This window comes from Panthera uncia, chromosome F1 (genome assembly GCF_023721935.1).
Source record: "Panthera uncia isolate 11264 chromosome F1, Puncia_PCG_1.0, whole genome shotgun sequence".
In the NCBI taxonomy this organism is placed as follows: Eukaryota; Metazoa; Chordata; class Mammalia; order Carnivora; family Felidae; genus Panthera; species Panthera uncia.
Genome location: NC_064813.1, coordinates 34,217,623 through 34,234,707, shown reverse-complemented (window position 1 = coordinate 34,234,707; position 17,085 = coordinate 34,217,623). Strand labels below are relative to the sequence as shown.

Below are 17,085 nucleotides of genomic sequence, written 5' to 3'. Positions count from 1 at the left end.
TACAAATACCACCGGTTCCTCCCCCCGCCCCCGTCGCCCCCCCCCCCCCCATAATGTCCCCCCGGGCCCCCCCCCCCCCCCCCCCCCCCCCCCGTCCCAGCCCCGTACCAGCGTGCCACCGTCCTCTCTGGCCACTTAACTGCAGACTCATGAACGACCAGGCCTCCCTGCCTGCTTCCAGCTAATGTGCTTCCGTTGTTTGTCTTTGCACCCACACACCAATATTCTAATCCTGAGCATATGATTGATTACCTGTGTAACAGCCTCTTCTCTTACCAGTCACTCTGATACCCGCCTTTAACTTACCAGTGGTGACCACCAACATTTTAACATATCTTATCTAGATCTAGATCTAGATCTAGATCTAGATCTAGATATGTTTTTTCATTACTCCACTCTGTTGCTCAAAAATGTAAGAGGGCTTCCCACTGCCTGTGGGATTAAAAAAAAAAAAAAATCTAATGCCTCAGCCTTTCAAGCTTTTTGTCATTGGATCTCATCTAAACATGCCCCTCCTGACTCCCCATCGCTTCTGCTGTTCATCCTATTGCCTGACTGTCCCCTCCCCCCTGCCACCACCACCACGGTCCTTTGCTGGTGCTGTGCCCACACATCCCTTCTGACTTTTGCTTCTACTGTGTACATCCCGCAGAGCGTTCCTTAGCTCATGGCCAGTTCTTGACCTTGAGCATTCTTAAGAAACTCTTGAGGTACCTTTTGCAAAATTTAGTGATTTTTCCAGTTTTGTTGAGAAATAATTGACATACATCACTGTATAAGTTTAAGCCATGATGGCTTCATTTACAGATACTGGAAATGATTACCACCACAGGTTTAGTTAACATGCATCATCTCATTGAGATACAATAAAAGGGAAACGAAAAGTTCTCCTTGTGATGAGAATGCTTGGGATCTATTCTCTTAACTTTCCTATGTATCCTACAGCAGCATCCACTAGAATCACCATGTTGAGCATTATCTCCTAGTACTTATTTACCTTATAACTAGAAGTTTGCACCTTTTGACCACCTTCTTACAATTTGCCCTCCCCCAGTCCCGCCTCTGGTAGCCGCCAACCTGATCTCTTTCTCTACGAATATGGTGTGGCTCTTTGGATTTTGTTTGTTGTTTGTTTTCAGAGTCCACATATAAGTGAGATCATACAGTATTTGTCTTTCTCTGTCTAACTTACTTCACTTACATAATGACTTCAAGGTCCATCCATGTTATCACAAATGGTAGGATTCTGGCATTTTTAATGGCTGAATAATATTGTATTGTGTATATATATATCACAACTTCTTAATCTGTTCATTTATTGATGGACACTTCGGTGGTTTCCATGTCTTGGCTATTGTAAATAATGCTACAATGAACATGGGGGTGCAGATCTTTCTGAGTGTGTGTTTTCATTTCCTTTCGATATATTCCCAAAGGTGGAATTGCTGGCTTATATGGTAGTTCCATTTTTAATTTTTTGAGGAATTGAAGTGCCTTTTAAAAATTCAGGTTCCTGGGTTCCATCTCATTCTTCAGAGATTCATAGGTTTGGGGTGTGGCCCAGGAAGCTGAGTTTAACAAGTGCTCTGGAAGATTCTGAAGCAAGTGTCTATAGGGTGCACTGCTATGAGCAAAGTCATATGGGAAGTGAATTCCCTTCTTAGAGTGTTTTCCCGCTTTTCCCCTTTTGTCTGTTTGCATAGACTGATTCTAATGTCCTGCTCTTAAATTTCACTCTTGCCTAGACTGACCACTTCATTTCATCCTACACTAAGAAAACAAAATCATTAAATAGGAATTCCCTTATTTGCCAATCATCTATCTCCATCTGAGCTCAGATTCTTTCCCCTGCTTAAAACCTGCCAAGGGCTTCCAATCACATTAGAACAAATCCATGCTCTTTAACCTTGACCGTAGATCTGTCTGTCTCTGAAATCCTCTGTTCTCCTCCCTCACTCCCTCTGTTCCAGCCACACTGGCCCTCGTTTTGTTCCTTGAACACAGTCACGTTTGTTTAGCTTTGGCACTAGGGGCTCCCTCCGTTGAAATGCTCATCCTGCGTATCATCCCTTGCCTGTCTCTTCGACATTCAGGTCTCTGCTCCACTGTCACCCTTCTCTGACTCTCATCGGAAGTAGTCTGTACCCCAGGTCACGCTCTATCACACAACCGTGTTCTGTTTTCCACAGAGCACCTATCTCTCATCCTATGAAAGCTTCTTATTTATTTTTTCGCTGGCTTGTCTGTTCTCTCGTTGAAATACAAGTTCCATGAAAACAAGGTCTTTATCTGTCTTACTGCCTGATGAATCCCTCACACTAGCACATAACAAGGAGTTTAGTAAGAACGTTCTTTTTCCTCCTGTAACAATGGAAAAAGTATCCTTTCTCTTGACTGGAGTCCACTCCTCCTTCAGAATTACGGTGTGCAAGGACTTGACTTCTGCGTATACCCCATCTCGTATCACCTATTTGTATCTCCCTGTTGGATCATCCCCACCAGCAGTTAAATATGCTGGGACGTTCTTGATTGAGGTCGTCAGGAGACTTCTCATGGCCTAGTGAAACTCCATTTTCCCAGCCCTCTTCTCATCCTTCTCAGCAAAACTTCTCATGGACTACTTGCTCACTTCTCTTTATCTCCTTTGCCCACTCCAGACAGGCTCCTTCTCCCACATTCTCCCGAAGCTACTCTCTCTAAGGTTACCACTGACCTTCATGCTGACGCATCCAATGGCCATTTTTTCTATCCTTCTCTGTCTCAGTCTTTCAGCAAAAGCTGACTCTTTCTTCTCTCTTGGAACAGTTTTCATTCTCCTCTTCCAAGACAGGGCACTCTTATCAAGTTTTTTTTTTTTTTTTTTTCTGTACCTCTCTGGTTGCTCTGGGTCTGTTTGCCCTATCTCTAAATATTATAGGGTTTGGGGGCTCAGCCCTGAGCCTCCTGTTTTTCTCCATTCCTTTTTCCTAAGAGATCTCATCCAGTCTCATGGCTTTAAATGCTATTTATATGTTGATGGCTCATTTACTATCTGTAGTCTTGAACTCTCTCCTGAGTGGAAAGTTTGTACAGCCAACTTCCCTCCTGCGTCTCCATATGGGTTCCCAGTAAATGTGTTAAATATACCAAGACTAACATAAAACCAACCGCACACACTCCACAACACACACACACTGGTGCTTTCCCATCTTAGTTCATGGTCTTACCATCAACCGAGTAGCTCAAGTCACTACAAGTAGCCTAAAAGACATTACTGAATCCTGCCATTTCCTTACCCCCACATCTAATGCAACAAGAAGTTTTTGTTCTAAATTCTACTTGTAAAATATATTCCAAACTTATCCTCACTTGCCAGGATATTCTTTTTAAAAGGTAAATCGGGTCATGTGACTCTCCTGCTTGTACTCTCTGGTAACTTCCACTTAGAGCATCTAAACTTCTTACTGAAGCCTAGTATGAACCCACCCCCCCACCCCCCACCGCTGAACTTTCTAACTTGATCTCCTACCACTCTGTTGTGATCACTACATTAGAGCCACACTTGCCTTCCGTCTATCCCTAAAGTATAACAAATCCATCCCTGCTCTTAGACCTCTGCCTAAAATGCTTTTACTCCATGCTTTACCTGACTGGCTCCTTCTCCGGTCACAACCCAAATGCCTCCTCTTCAAAGGCCTTCCTAAACCATCATAAGCTGATGGTCGAATTCCTCTCCGTCCCCTCCTCCTTCTGGCACGTTACATTGTGACACATCGCCCCATTTATTTCCTTTACATACCGTTTATTTACTGGTAGTACCTGTCTGTCTGTCTCCCTCTATTGGAGTATGAGTTCGGTGAGCGTGGGAACCTTGTTTCTAATGTTCACTAGAGTGTCTCCTGTGTTTGGGACAGTACCTTGGTTAATATGCATAACTGCCATTCAAAAATGATCAGGGGCGCCTGGGTGGCTCAGTCAGTTAAGTGTCTAACTCTTGGTTTTGACTCAGAACATGATCTCACACTTCGTGAGTTCGAGCGCCACATTAGGCCCCAGGCTGTCAGCATGGCTTCTCTCTCTCTCTCTCTGTCCCTCCCCAGCATGTACACAGCTGTGCGTGGTCTCTCACTCAAAATAAAAAAGAAAACATTTAAAAAAAGGAAGAACAAAAACAAAAATGACTAGTCAGGAAACCCATTCTTAAAGCATTTGGTTATAATAATTCTCGTTCTCAATAATAATTTTTCCTATCTGCCTTCTGACCTAATTTTCCCTTTTATTTTTATTATCTTATATATGTGTTCTTCATTCATTTCGAACGGATTTCTAAGCAATTCTAGGTAAAGCCCCTTGGACCCAAGCAAAGAGTTAAATGTATCCCTGCTCTCCAGGAACTGCTTGGCCTCTTTAGTTTTCAACACCTTTTGAAGAATGCATATGTCGGTGTCTTAACCACTATCCTCTGTTTTAGATCCAGTCGCGATCTACTCTGATTTTTTTTCCTCCTGATAATAGAAAGATGTAAAGAGGGTACAGTGACCTTGAAGAAAAGTCCTCTTACTTAATGGCTCAGGGACTAACCTTTTTTTTCTGAGATGGCAGAGACCATGATTGATGGAAATTCTTTCTGTGACCTAGATTTTTGGCAATTCGTTACAAATAACTCTTGTCCCCCAAAAGAGACAGGGTCCTCGAGTCTTCTTATCGGGGATAAGGTTTTATCATTATTTCCCATCCAGAAAGTATGACCCTTCTCTCCTTTCACCCCAGAAGATCATGTTATAAAGTGTTCTGCTCTTGCTGCTTTTAGGTCTCAGTTCCATCTCAGGCCATGTCATTGCCACTGATTATTACAACTTTAAATTGGCTTTCCGGTTTGTAGAGCATTATTTGGTATTGCCCCTATTCACATTATGTATTTAGAGATTAAATCACTTGCTGAGGATGACTTGGTACAAGAAATACCAGGATCGTGAAGATGGTGTTCGTTGAGGTCAAACCTTTACTTTCCCTACAGAGTCTTGCTGTTTTGCACAGGTATGCAATTGGAGCTATTTGTGGGGGTTAATGAAGAAAAACAAAGGAGTTGAGAGAACTAGAAGAAGACCTACAAGTGATCTGGGTCCTGACAGTGATGGCTGTTCTTAGACCCTGTCTATGACTTCTCCGACAGAAGTGCCTGGCTACGGAAAGGCCGAGTCTGGCTACAACCTTGGGAGCTCTACGTTTGCCTTTGTGTCATTTCGTTCATGTTTGTTCTTGGACTTTCACCTGTACCTGTGTCAAACTTCTTTGAAAAAGAAAGATTTATAAATGTGATACTCAGATATTCTGCCATTCTGGCATCGAAACTTGAGCTCTCTTTCATACCTAGAAAAATGACTTTTCCAGGTACATCCTCAAGTATATGGGTGTTACAGTTTCTCACCCATCACCTATGATGATATTTGTTTCATTAAGCATCATCATCATCATACTATTTTAAATCACAGGGAACTATTCCAAAATCACTAGTTCCTTTTATCTAGTACCCATCAGAATTATATACTGTGGTCTCTTAAGAGGCCTATTACACTATTAGGTTAATGGAATAAAGTAATGAAGAACTAATAAATGTATTTTCGTCTTGCTAAGACCTAAAGGTTTAATGATTAACAGAGTAATGTTAATTCATCAAAGTAATTTTAGAAGATCATACATGTGCTGAGCTTACAAGGTCTCTGATGCACTTTTGTTCCCTGTGCTATCCCAGAAAAGCTTTGATTTATGAGGCTTAGTTTTTTTAATGAGTCTTTAAGGAGATGAAACAACTCCAAGGTCCTTATGGAATTTTGTAAAAATTTATTTTCTCGAGCTCTTCCTCTTAGTCCATTCTAAAAAGTCTTTGAACTTCTGAGCTTATATCTCTGTATATTCACCCATATGTTCTTTGTCCCAGAAAATGTTGCCCTATTTTAGGATTACTTTCTAAAGATCAAAATTGTCAGGATGATCGGTGACAAAAAAGCAGCGGAGTAGCAGTGTTAGCCTTTCCTAGTTTTGATATTCCTGTGGTCTTTGTCTCTAGGTCAGTGTAAGTTCCTGCCAAGGTATCATTTTGCTAAGCCTAAAATTCAGAGTGATCAGTCTGAGTTTGCTGTTGGGACATCTTGGGAATATGAATGCCTTCCTGGGTATATCAAGATGTCATTCCTTATCACCTGCCTAAAAACCTCCAAGTGGTCAGATCCTCAGCGATTGTGTCAACGTGAGTAATCTGTAATAGAAGCATCTTTGGGTCTATCTGTACCTCTGTGAGATAGCTTGTTATTTTCAAGGTGAAAGACCAGAAAATTACTAAATGATTTCAAATGAAGGGTGCTCCTGGGTTCTCCATGTTTCTTTTACTCCCAAGAATAATATTGGGTATTGGGGTTAAATCATCACAGCTGGCCAGCCCTGTTTATCCTGTAATCTCCACAGCTTTGTTCTACAGTCTCTATACTGTGTTAAATGAGCTTAAGAGTTAGTATACAAGGAACACTTGTGTGTCAACTCATTCTTGTCCCATTCAATCCAAGAAATATTTTTTAGTAACCATTAGGTGTGAAGCATTAGGCTAGATGATGGGGCTGGGAATACACATAAAAATTAGCTAGTCTTTGCCTTTGAGGAGCTCCTATACTAGCTGTAAAGACTGACTTTTAAATAAATGCTGTACTATGATGTAATTTATGTATAGGTATAAAGCTCTGTAGGGAAGTAAATAATACTGTCTTGGAGAATTAGGCAAATGTAGGCATTATAGGCAGAGGAAATAGCATATTCGAAAGCATAGAGCTATAAAAGAACAGGACATCTTTGGAAAATAGAAAAATTCAATGCGGCTGGAGTATAAGGTACATAGTGGGGAATAATAGTTAATTAAGTGCATTGAAGCTTAATTTTGATGGGCCATGCATTTGTTCCCCAATAAACAGTGGTAAGTCATTGTAAGTTTTTCAGTGTGGGGAGGGGCATGACCATATTTGTGCTTCCGGAAGATAGTGTGTGCTGTGCTATAGAAGATGTATGAAACCAATGGAGACCAAAGATAGAAAGGTAAATTTTGGTACTCAATGATCCAATGAGAGATTACAGCAATGACTACATAGTTGGTTTGGAGAGAGATTTCTGGAATCCAGTCGCTAAAATTTGGTAACCAATTGAGTGAAGAGCAGTAGGTGGAGGATGAGTTACAGAAAGGAAATGACGTCTGTGAGGTTTTTTAAGCCACAGACTTGGTAGATGATGCCATCAACTGACAGGATATAAAAAAGGGGAAATACAGATTATAAATTATGGTTGACCACAAATAATGTTTGCATCCATGCTCAGAAATAGAGAGTGCATGCTTCAAACAGATAGTGTTCTGAAGTTGACTGACCCTTTGGAGGATAGAAGTTTTGTAGATATCAAAACTGTCTTTGAATTAATTTAAGTAGGCTAGTTGGCAAGTCCAGTCAGGTTGGTATCTAATATGAAACACAGAACATCCCCCAAATCCCAGTCCCAAATTTTGTTTTGTTTTCCATTATAGGTAAATCATGTGGGAGTCCTGGAGAACTCCTCCATGGCTCTGTCCTCATACCCACGGGTGTCCTGTTTGGGTCAACAATTACATATTCTTGTGATAAAGGGTGAGTTGGCAGGAGACATCTCCAGAATACATGGGTATTAGAACAGTGGTTTCAACCATAAACCATCAGTTTTCCAAAAGAGATCCAAGTAATTGCCACTTACCCTTAAACATAGATAAGCAAAAAGAGAATTACCACCCTGATCTGCTCCAGAGACAACACTTCTAGAATACCCACTAGAAGAGAAAGAAATTTGGGCTACTCTTCTTCTAATTTTACATCTCCAGCATTACTGACCAGGAGCCAAATGTCATTTGGCTTCGGATTGTTGAATTTTTTGTATGAGTCCTTAGTTTATCACCATTACTTGTCTTCCATGATGATCTATTCTTTGCCATTATTTCAGTAGAGGAAGAACTAAGCTTTCCTAAAATGTACATCTAGCTGGGAGATGATCACTCATCTGTTTGTCTTTAGATATCGACTCATTGGTGATTCATCTGCTACATGTATTATCTCAGACAATATTGTAACCTGGGATAAGGACATGCCTTTTTGTGAATGTGAGTAAAATGATCCCTTTGTCATACCCTTTGCAATTCCTCTTGTCCCCTTCTAGAGGGAAATTGGGCATCTACACATCAAAACAAGTACCCAGGAGAGTTACACTTGGTTTGGGTAGCTCTGGGTACAGAGCTGTGGTTTATCTTCTTCCATGTCTCCCAGTCTCACCACACTTTCCTTCGATTAATGTTCTTACAGGATAAGTTATTTCATAGTGAATAAGTGCTTGAATCTAAAATACACTATGAGATTACACACTGCCATCTTTATTCTATGCAGAATGTCGGCCATCCTAGGTGTTTCCCAGAATAGTTTATCTGTACTTTGCAGAAGGGGCGACTGGTGACCAGATCATAGTTTTTTTTTAAGTTTTCTTCAGGCCAGTTCCATGAATCTTCCTACCTTGCTACTTCCTATTTAGAACCATCTTTGAGATGAGGATGTAGAGTTTCAACAATCTGGGTTAATTGTTGGCTGAATTGAAGTGTGGTTTGCAAGAGTGAAGACAAGATTCCAAGAAGGTATAACATTTAAATGCCTTCTCTTTTTTCCCACCTACCCCCCAAAAGCTATTCCTTGTGCACCACCCCCAGCCATCTCCAATGGGGATTTTTACAGCAGCAGTAGAGAGAACTTTTACTATGGAATGGTGGTGACTTATAAGTGCCACGTTGGAAAGAATGGAAAAAAGTTGTTTGACCTCGTGGGTGAGAAGTCCATATATTGTACCAGCAAAGACAATCGAGTTGGCATCTGGAGTGGCCCTCCCCCTCAGTGTATTACTTTAGTCAATTGCCCAATTCCAGAAGTCGAAAACGGAATTATAGAATCTGGATTTGGACGTTCATTTTATTTAAATGATACTGTGATGTTTAGGTGTAAGCCTGGCTTTACCATGAAAGGCAGCAACATAGTATGGTGCCAAGCAAACAGCAAATGGAATCCTCCACTGCCAAAGTGCTTTAAGGGTGAGTTGGGCTGAAACTCTGGGGATCTAGAAACAAAATGAAACTTTTAGAGAAATAGATACATGGTACCTGTGGAAAAAAGAAGGGGAAAGATAGTATATGTAGTTTGGTATCTTGGTTAAAGAATTTGAAGGTATACTTTCAAAGCAATATCTAAATGTTGAAGAAGTAGGAAATTTACTATATTCTTGGACAGTACTAGATGTGCATTAGTGCAGAGCAAATTAGAAGACATTTTGAAAAGCGAAGAAAAGCAGAGCCAATGATCAGAGATTTTTTTTCCAGGACATAGGTGATTAGATTTTATTTAAATGAGGATAAAATAAACTCTGAATCCTATTGGCCATGCCAATAGAGGAAATTGACTGATGTCAATTTAATCAAATCAAATCAGAATCTGATTTTAATCAAATCATAATTTGATTAAAAATACTGTAGACATTATACATGCTCCTGTTGAAAATGTGGCCTTTATGGAATAAGGCTAGAATTAAGATTGAGTCACTTCCCCATTCTGCCTTTCTCCCCTACTCTTATTAAGAAATGTCTGACTTACTAAAAACATGACAATATTGGGAGCCCCTCCCACAAGGCTCAGGAACTTCATCAACCTGGTTTGGGGACGGCAGGAAAAAAGAGGTAGATTTTGGTAATAAAAATGTATTATAATAGTTAGGTTCCCTTGGCTACAATATTAGTGAGAGAATATCTGAGACCTTTTTAGTTAAATAAAATGGAAAATGATGAGTGGGTGTAATGTTTTCCAGCATAGATCAAGATAGGGAAAGCAGATAGTTTCATGGTTCATCATATCTAAAGAAGTAATGCATGTTAGTTCCACGCCACCTTCACCCCACACGAAGGAGTCTCTGCCTTCCGCTTAGGAGAGTTGACATGGCCACCTTCAACCCACCCCTACACACCTCAAGTTGGCTTAGGTTGTAGAGGAGAAAGTTCTTATTTCAGGAATAAAAGACCTCTGGTCCTGTTCTTTTCTCAGGGTGTCTACCACCTCCACCTATCAACCATGGTAGTTATAACATCTTGGATAAGGAATTCTTTCCAATTGGACAGGAGGTGTCCTACAGCTGTGACCCTGGCTACACCCTCATTGGAACTAACCCTATTCAGTGCACATCCTTGGGAACCTGGAGCCATACAGCCCCTGAATGTGAAGGTGCCTAAATCTCTATTCCATCTTCAGGAAACTCAATTGTTTCCTACTCTTCATGTGCCAGCCTTGTCTCTTTTTTCCTAGCAAAATCATGTGATGCCATCCCAAACCAACTTCTCAATGGCCGTGTGGTGGTCCCCCCTAATCTCAAGCTTGGGGCAGAGGTTTCGTTTGCTTGTGATAAGGGGTGAGTGTGAGGTGAGAGGGCCTGAATTGAGACGTATAATATAGAGCTAAGCATTGCAAAGAATAATCTGTAAAGATGGTTAAAAATTTTTTGCTCTTTCTGATTTTTTTCTCTTATTTTCTTTACCTTATATGACTCATAATTCCATTGTTAAGCAAATCCTGTTGATTTTCTCCAACTGTATATATTGTGCATAGCCAGAGAGAGCTAGAAATTGTCCTTTAACCATTTGAAAAAGCAAAATTTAGGGTCAGAAATTAAGGCTCCTATTATGGAGAATAATGGGGGTTCACTAAGAGGGGTTCTTTGGAATGATCTTAGGGAACAAGGTCTTTGACATTTTCTTCACTAAGAACTGAGGTTTTTTCCTTCTAAATGGTAAAGAGAATCTTGACATTTGGATGCCAAAGAGGAAATGGAGAGTACAAAAACAGAATATGATTGTTAGGAATTTTTTTTCCCTCTGTGTTTTTACCTGGTCTGAAGTCATCACACAGCTGAGCTGATTCACAAACTTGGACTTTTTCCTTAAGTCAGAAATGATTTAAAAAATAGAGGCCATTAATAACATGTACTTGAGGGAAGTGATTAATTCCATGCAGCCGAGAACTGATTTGTTCTGGTGATGATTTGCTACCCCTTATTGTTTAAGGTACCGATTAAATGGCCAATCTTCTAGTCAGTGTGTCTCAGAAGGAACGAGAGTACTCTGGAATAATAAGTTTCCTGTCTGTGAACGTGAGTAGAAAACAAAAATCATCAAGTATGGATCTTACCCCTTGATTTTTGGTGTATTCCCGTGCATTTATCAATCATAACATCTTCTTCATACGTGTGCTTTGAATGTATGGATGCCAGTCTTCTCTATGTTCTAGGAGGCAGACCAAAGCCAAATTTATTTGACTACCTATTGTATTAGATATTCTATATGTATAAAGACGAATGCTTTGAAAGTTCCCCCTGTTGAAACTGAGTAGCACCGATGTGTTGAAATGGGTTGGCTATGTCTTCTTTTGCCAGTTCCTCTACTGATGAGCAACTCTTGGGAGCTAAATGGAAATCAGCCATAAGTTGTGGGAATTGGCCATTTTCCCTTCATTCTGAGTCTCATTCAGGAAAGGTGTGCATATATCAACACAGCTGTAAACCATCAATATCCTTCTTGTGCATTAGGACAACTAAATAAAGGATGTGAGGTCATTATTCAAAACCTCTGATCACTTTCTGTGGCTTTTTTAAAGGCGTCCAGCATCAAAGGATGACAAATGATCTGTGGTGAGGCCGTAGTATCTTCACTAGCAAAACAGAATGTGTTCTCACCACTTGTGGCCCCAGTTGTGTGTTTGAAACAGACATTGAATTATTAGTATGTTCCAGGTATTGTGCTTGCCATTTTTAGGTACTCTTAGCTCACTGGCTGCTTCTTGTAACCTTATGAAGTAGCTTGAATTCTACTATAGACTAAGAAATTGAGGGTTAGAGAGGTTAAGACTTGCCTAAGGTCACACAGCTATTGATGACAGTGGGGGTTTGAAACCAGGTCTGTTGAGCCCAAATTTCATTAGTGCATGGTGCCTCCCCACATGTGATTAACATGTGACTAAGATTATTTTCGTGTGCCGTTTGCCTTTTATTTCACTACTAAGATTGATGAGATCCACAACTATTCAATAAATTCTGTTTCATTGTTACTGTTTGGTCGGGATGGTATTTATAGACCAGTTGATTTGTTTGCTGCTGATTGGGAGAAAGGTAAGAACTTACGAGGTTGGGGATAAGCACAGACTATGAGTAAGAAACAAATTACACAAATATCTGTTTCTGAAAAAAAAATGACATGACCTGTATTTGGACGTTTTATCTAAATTTAGATCTTTTCGTTGTCAGGATCAGTATGACCATATCTTTCCTTGTCTACTTTTCAGGAATTTCTTGTGACCCTCCTCCTCCTATCAAAAATGGTTGGAGTAGTTATTCTTCTGGTCCCATACCTCTTAACACTGTGATACGGTACACTTGTTCTGGTAACTTCCGCCTCATTGGAGAAAGAGTCATTTTTTGTATAAGTAAAGACCAAGTGAAGGCCATCTGGGATAAAGGTGCTCCTGTATGTGAATATTATAATAAAAATTCTTTTTGCTCCGAGCCCATAGTACCAGGGGGATACAGAGATAAAACATCTAGACCACCATACAGACATGGTGATTCCGTGACATTTACCTGTAATACCAACTTCACCATGAAAGGCAACAAATCTGTTTGGTGCCAGGCAAATAGAACCTGGGGGCCAACACCACTACCCATCTGTGAGAGTGGTAAGTAAAAACCCAACACAATGCTAAGTGGGGAGGCTGGAGCCTTGCATTTCTGTGCAGATCAAGTTTTTATTCTGAAGGAAGAACAGTATGGATATGTGAATGGTGAGGGCGGAAGGAAGGGAAGAGGGTGAAAATTAGGGTTTCTGGCTTGTCCTTAGTTCTGGAGGGATATAAGTGTTCATTCAACAACCATCCACAGAGCAAAGAATAAGGAGGAGATGTAACTGTGAACGTACCTAATAACTGAATGGAATAGATCTCACAAGAATGGGGGCCAATGTTGGTTGGGATGTGGGAATTAGATGCTTTTAAACTGCGTGTCTGGGTTACTGTTAAATTGAGGAGAAATGTGGGATCTAATAGCAAGATGTACGCAATGGATTTAAAACGCATCTTTGAATAGCTGTTGGGATAGTCCGGCAGAAATGATGCCCCTTTTATGTATGGTCTTTGTGGATTTTTTCTGGAGTGATCCACTATTATCCAAGTCACCTACTAAGTCATCGCATTTCAAATCAAATCCCTTTGAAAGCAGGGACCACTGTAAGTTCTTAATTTTCTTTTCATTTGGTTCGGTTTATGTCACTGCCAAAACCCAAAGCTGAATTTCAGTTCTACAATTAAACGGACTGGCAATACTTGGCAAAAACTATACCATCAAAATTAGCTATTTTCTTAATAAAGAACACTGTTGACCAACTCTAAATCAGTTGAGTTGAACACACTGTTGACTCATTAGAAAAATATGGGTCTATCTATGCATAGGTAAGTATGTAATCTTGGAGGTAGGGAAGATCTTAAGATAGTCACAAAATGGGGTGACCATGGAAAACAATGAGGCCTTTAGAAAGATTTAGATAGATCTATACATATAGACAGATTTTGAGGCAAAGGCATAGAGTAATACGTATTAAGTACATACACATACCTGTGTGTAGATATGTATCATATATAGGATCCCCAAAATTTATGTTACTAATGTCTTTGAGGATCCCCCCGTAAATGATAACCTGCTACTCTTGGAGCAGAGAACAGGCTAAGGGTAGGAGGACAGTATGGGTGTAAAGGAACTTCTTTGGGTAACTGAAATTTTTCACAAGGCAAATGTAACACATAAAGTGTAACTAAGAATGAAAACTACAGTACCATTTGTGGTAGAAAATGCATACACTTAAACCACACCTGCCTGATCTTGAAAAGACTGAGTTGAAAATTAGTGATGACTGTTTACCGTCCACCCCATGTCTTCTGTCTGGATCTCTGTTCTAAGTCAAAGTCTAGGTTGTGAAGGATGTATCATCTGACAGCCTTTTTCCTAACGTGTGCATGTAAAGATTTCCCGCAGGAGTGTCCATCGCTTCCCAAGATCCCCAATGGACATCACACAGGGGAGAGTGTTGGCTCCTTTGCCCCAGGATTGTCTGTGACTTACAGCTGTGAACCCGGTTACTTGCTCGTTGGAGAAAAGACCATCAGGTGTCTGTCTTCAGGAAAGTGGAGCGCTGCTCTTCCCAGGTGTAAAGGTACCTAAATTTGCAACCAGTTTTAAGAATTTGGGCTATTCTGTGATTTGCCAGGCTTCGCTCACCTTTGGCTTGTTTCCTTAGAGGCACAGTGTGAACCTCCAGGACCGTTTCTCAATGGAGAGATAGAGGGCCCTCCCAGTCTTCGGGTTGGTGTAACTGTGAACTTTTACTGTAATGAAGGGTGAGTGTCGGCAGGGCCTGGGAGATTTAATTCATTTGGCTTATGTGTGCACGGTAGGACCCGTGACACCTGCACAAGGCTCCTCCATGAGGACGCGGGGACAGCCTGGTGTGAGTGAGGCTGTGAGAGAGAATGCTTATAAAAGGAGTTGGTACGTGTCAACTAAGTGCATTTGTCTTGGGTTTTAAGTGGGGGCGGTTGCCCTGTAACGCCAACTGCTTAATAGTCCTGAACGTCCGCCTTCCGTCTCCAGGTATTGGTTACAAGGCCAACCTTCTAGTCGGTGTGTAATTGCTGGACAGCGTGCTTCTTGGACCAGAATGCCAGTGTGCAAAGGTATGTTAGGAAACTGGTTTGCAGCTAGTTCTCTGGTCCTTGACCAGAACACCTCATTCTCAGCTTAACTAAAAGTTTTTGGTTCAGTCATTACTATACAGAATCTCATAGAGCAAAGATCTCACGTAGACCTCTCGAAGGGATAGGCTCTTCACTGAAGCATCCTTCAGCCACTTCTTTATTCCCTGCTTCCTCAAGTAAAACGGGGTTCCTAGGCTTTTCTTTGTCTGGAAACTATGGAGACTTGCCAGCCAGGCCAGGCATATAAAGGAGATTGTATATTCAGTAGAAGAAATCAAAGGATCATGCTAATAGATATAGTCAAGAATAAAGTTCCGAATCATACTTTTAAAATTATACTGCTGTAGGTGTCCTGATTGATACATTACAGATTCAAGTATCACTGTCCCTGAACCTTGGATGGGACCACGGTTTCAAGCAACATCTGAGGCGTTCTTTGTTTGCTGTACAGCTGCAATCTTGTCATTATTTCTGATTTCTCTAGAAATTCTTTGTGGGCCACCTCCTTCTATTCTCAACGGAAGGCATACAGGCAACCCTTCAGGGAACATCCCATATGGAAGCATGGTCACTTATGCTTGTGACCCAGACCCAGAGAGAGGAGTGAGCTTCATCCTTACTGGGAAGAAAACCATCCATTGTACCGCCAATAGTCAGAAGACTGGAGGAGTCTGGAGTGACCCTGCCCCACGCTGTGAACTTTCCAGTTCTGCCATTCAGTGTCCACCTCCCCAGATCCCAAGAGGCCATATATCATCTGGATGGAAAGAGCAATATTCCTATAATGACACCGTGGTATTTGCTTGCACATTTGGCTTCACCATGAAGGGCAGCAAGGTGACCCGATGTAATGGCCAAGGTGCATGGGAGCCATCGGTACCGGTCTGTGAAAAGGGTGGGTGTTCCAATACTCAGAAAAGTGCTACTAATTCATCTTTTTGAAGAGTTAGAAGATGGGGTGATAGATTTAAGCAGGGCCTTTTCCAGCTTCTAGTCCCCTCGATTCTACTAAATATAGTGAATATAAATTATATAGGTTTTCTTAACATCATCACCCCACCATTGTTTCATTTTGTGGAAGCATCCTTGGGAGAAAAAACACTGAGGATCACTAAGTTGCCCACTTCTCTAGGGGAAAAAAAATGCTTGTTTGTCTCAGTATTGATTTTTTTTTTTAAGAGAAGTCAATAAATCCTCTACCCCATGGATATATCCCATGAAACACATATGAGATCGTTCCTTGAGAAACAAAGAGACAGGAGGGGAGTTGGAGCACCAAATGGAAACTGAACTAAATGCAGAAAAGAAAAAAGATGGAGAACCACTGATTTAAAATTACCCCAAACTGGACTGCACAGATTACTTCTATCCCATGTAACTGCCACCAGAGCGGATTGTAGATATTCATGATAATTTCTTTGGCTGTTTCTTTCAGTTGTTTATATAAGAAAATTTTTCTTCTTTTCCTTTAGAGTGCCAAGCCCCTCCTAAAATCCTCAATGGGCAAAAGGAAGATGGACACATGGTCCGCTTTGAGCCAGGAACATCCATAAAGTACAGCTGTGACCCTGGCTATGTGCTAGTGGGAGAAAAATCCATACGTTGTACCTCTGACGGGGTGTGGACACCTACCGCCCCCGAATGCAAAGGTGCCAGGCTTTGAATGCAGATGTTTTGTGGTTTTGAGATTGCCTTGAGTTGATTTCTCATCCCGCTCTCTTTTCTTAGTGGCAGAGTGTGAACCCATAGAAAAACAAGTCTTTAAGAGACCCCGGGATCAATTTATTAGACCAGATGTTAACTCTTCTTGTGATGAAGGGTGAGTGAGGGCTCTCAGCCTGAACCAAGTCTGGCTTATCAGTGCACACTACAAGCTCTGTTGCAAGCATCTATCTCAAAGACCCTTCCCTGTCACACGTTTGCAGAAGGGTTGATTGTGCCGTTGTTCCATGCCTGGAAGCTCTGTCCATGCAATGGGTGGATGGTGTTGATGCTGGCTACATTTTTGCTCCTGTTGTTTCTTATCCTAAAAGTGGGGAGTCCGCTTTGAGCCAATAGCTCTTGCTTAGCTTAGTGGGCACCGGATGGCAAAATGACATGACTCTTTGTCTCCAGGTACCGGTTAGGTGGGAGTGTTTATCAGTTGTGTCAAGGTGCGATTCCTTGGTTTATGGAGCGTCGTCTTTGTGAAGGTGAGTAGCAAAAATTACGGAGGACCTCAAACAGGGTAAGA

General features: G+C 41.2%; 1 protein-coding gene across 6 annotated transcripts in view; it reads left to right on the top strand.

Moving 5' to 3' along the window:
• The window catches only part of CR2 (complement C3d receptor 2), a 35,036-nt gene that overhangs the window by 2,072 nt on the left and 15,879 nt on the right, over positions 1–17,085 (top strand). For 3 of the 6 annotated variants that reach the window (XM_049634239.1, XM_049634238.1, XM_049634240.1), the window contains exons 2-16: positions 6,047–6,226; positions 7,538–7,637; positions 8,055–8,140; positions 8,711–9,109; positions 10,110–10,286; positions 10,368–10,470; positions 11,123–11,208; positions 12,396–12,785; positions 14,123–14,311; positions 14,396–14,495; positions 14,749–14,831; positions 15,337–15,747; positions 16,325–16,501; positions 16,581–16,671; positions 16,968–17,044. In XM_049634239.1, coding sequence (XP_049490196.1) covers positions 6,047–6,226; positions 7,538–7,637; positions 8,055–8,140; positions 8,711–9,109; positions 10,110–10,286; positions 10,368–10,470; positions 11,123–11,208; positions 12,396–12,785; positions 14,123–14,311; positions 14,396–14,495; positions 14,749–14,831; positions 15,337–15,747; positions 16,325–16,501; positions 16,581–16,671; positions 16,968–17,044 — 2,649 coding nt within the window. Of the gene's footprint in view, positions 1–6,046; positions 6,227–7,537; positions 7,638–8,054; positions 9,110–10,109; positions 10,287–10,367; positions 10,471–11,122; positions 11,209–12,395; positions 12,786–14,122; positions 14,312–14,395; positions 14,496–14,748; positions 14,832–15,336; positions 15,748–16,324; positions 16,502–16,580; positions 16,672–16,967; positions 17,045–17,085 lie in introns of those variants that run through there. The other 3 variants (XM_049634242.1, XM_049634241.1, XM_049634243.1) reach the window with 3 other exon arrangements.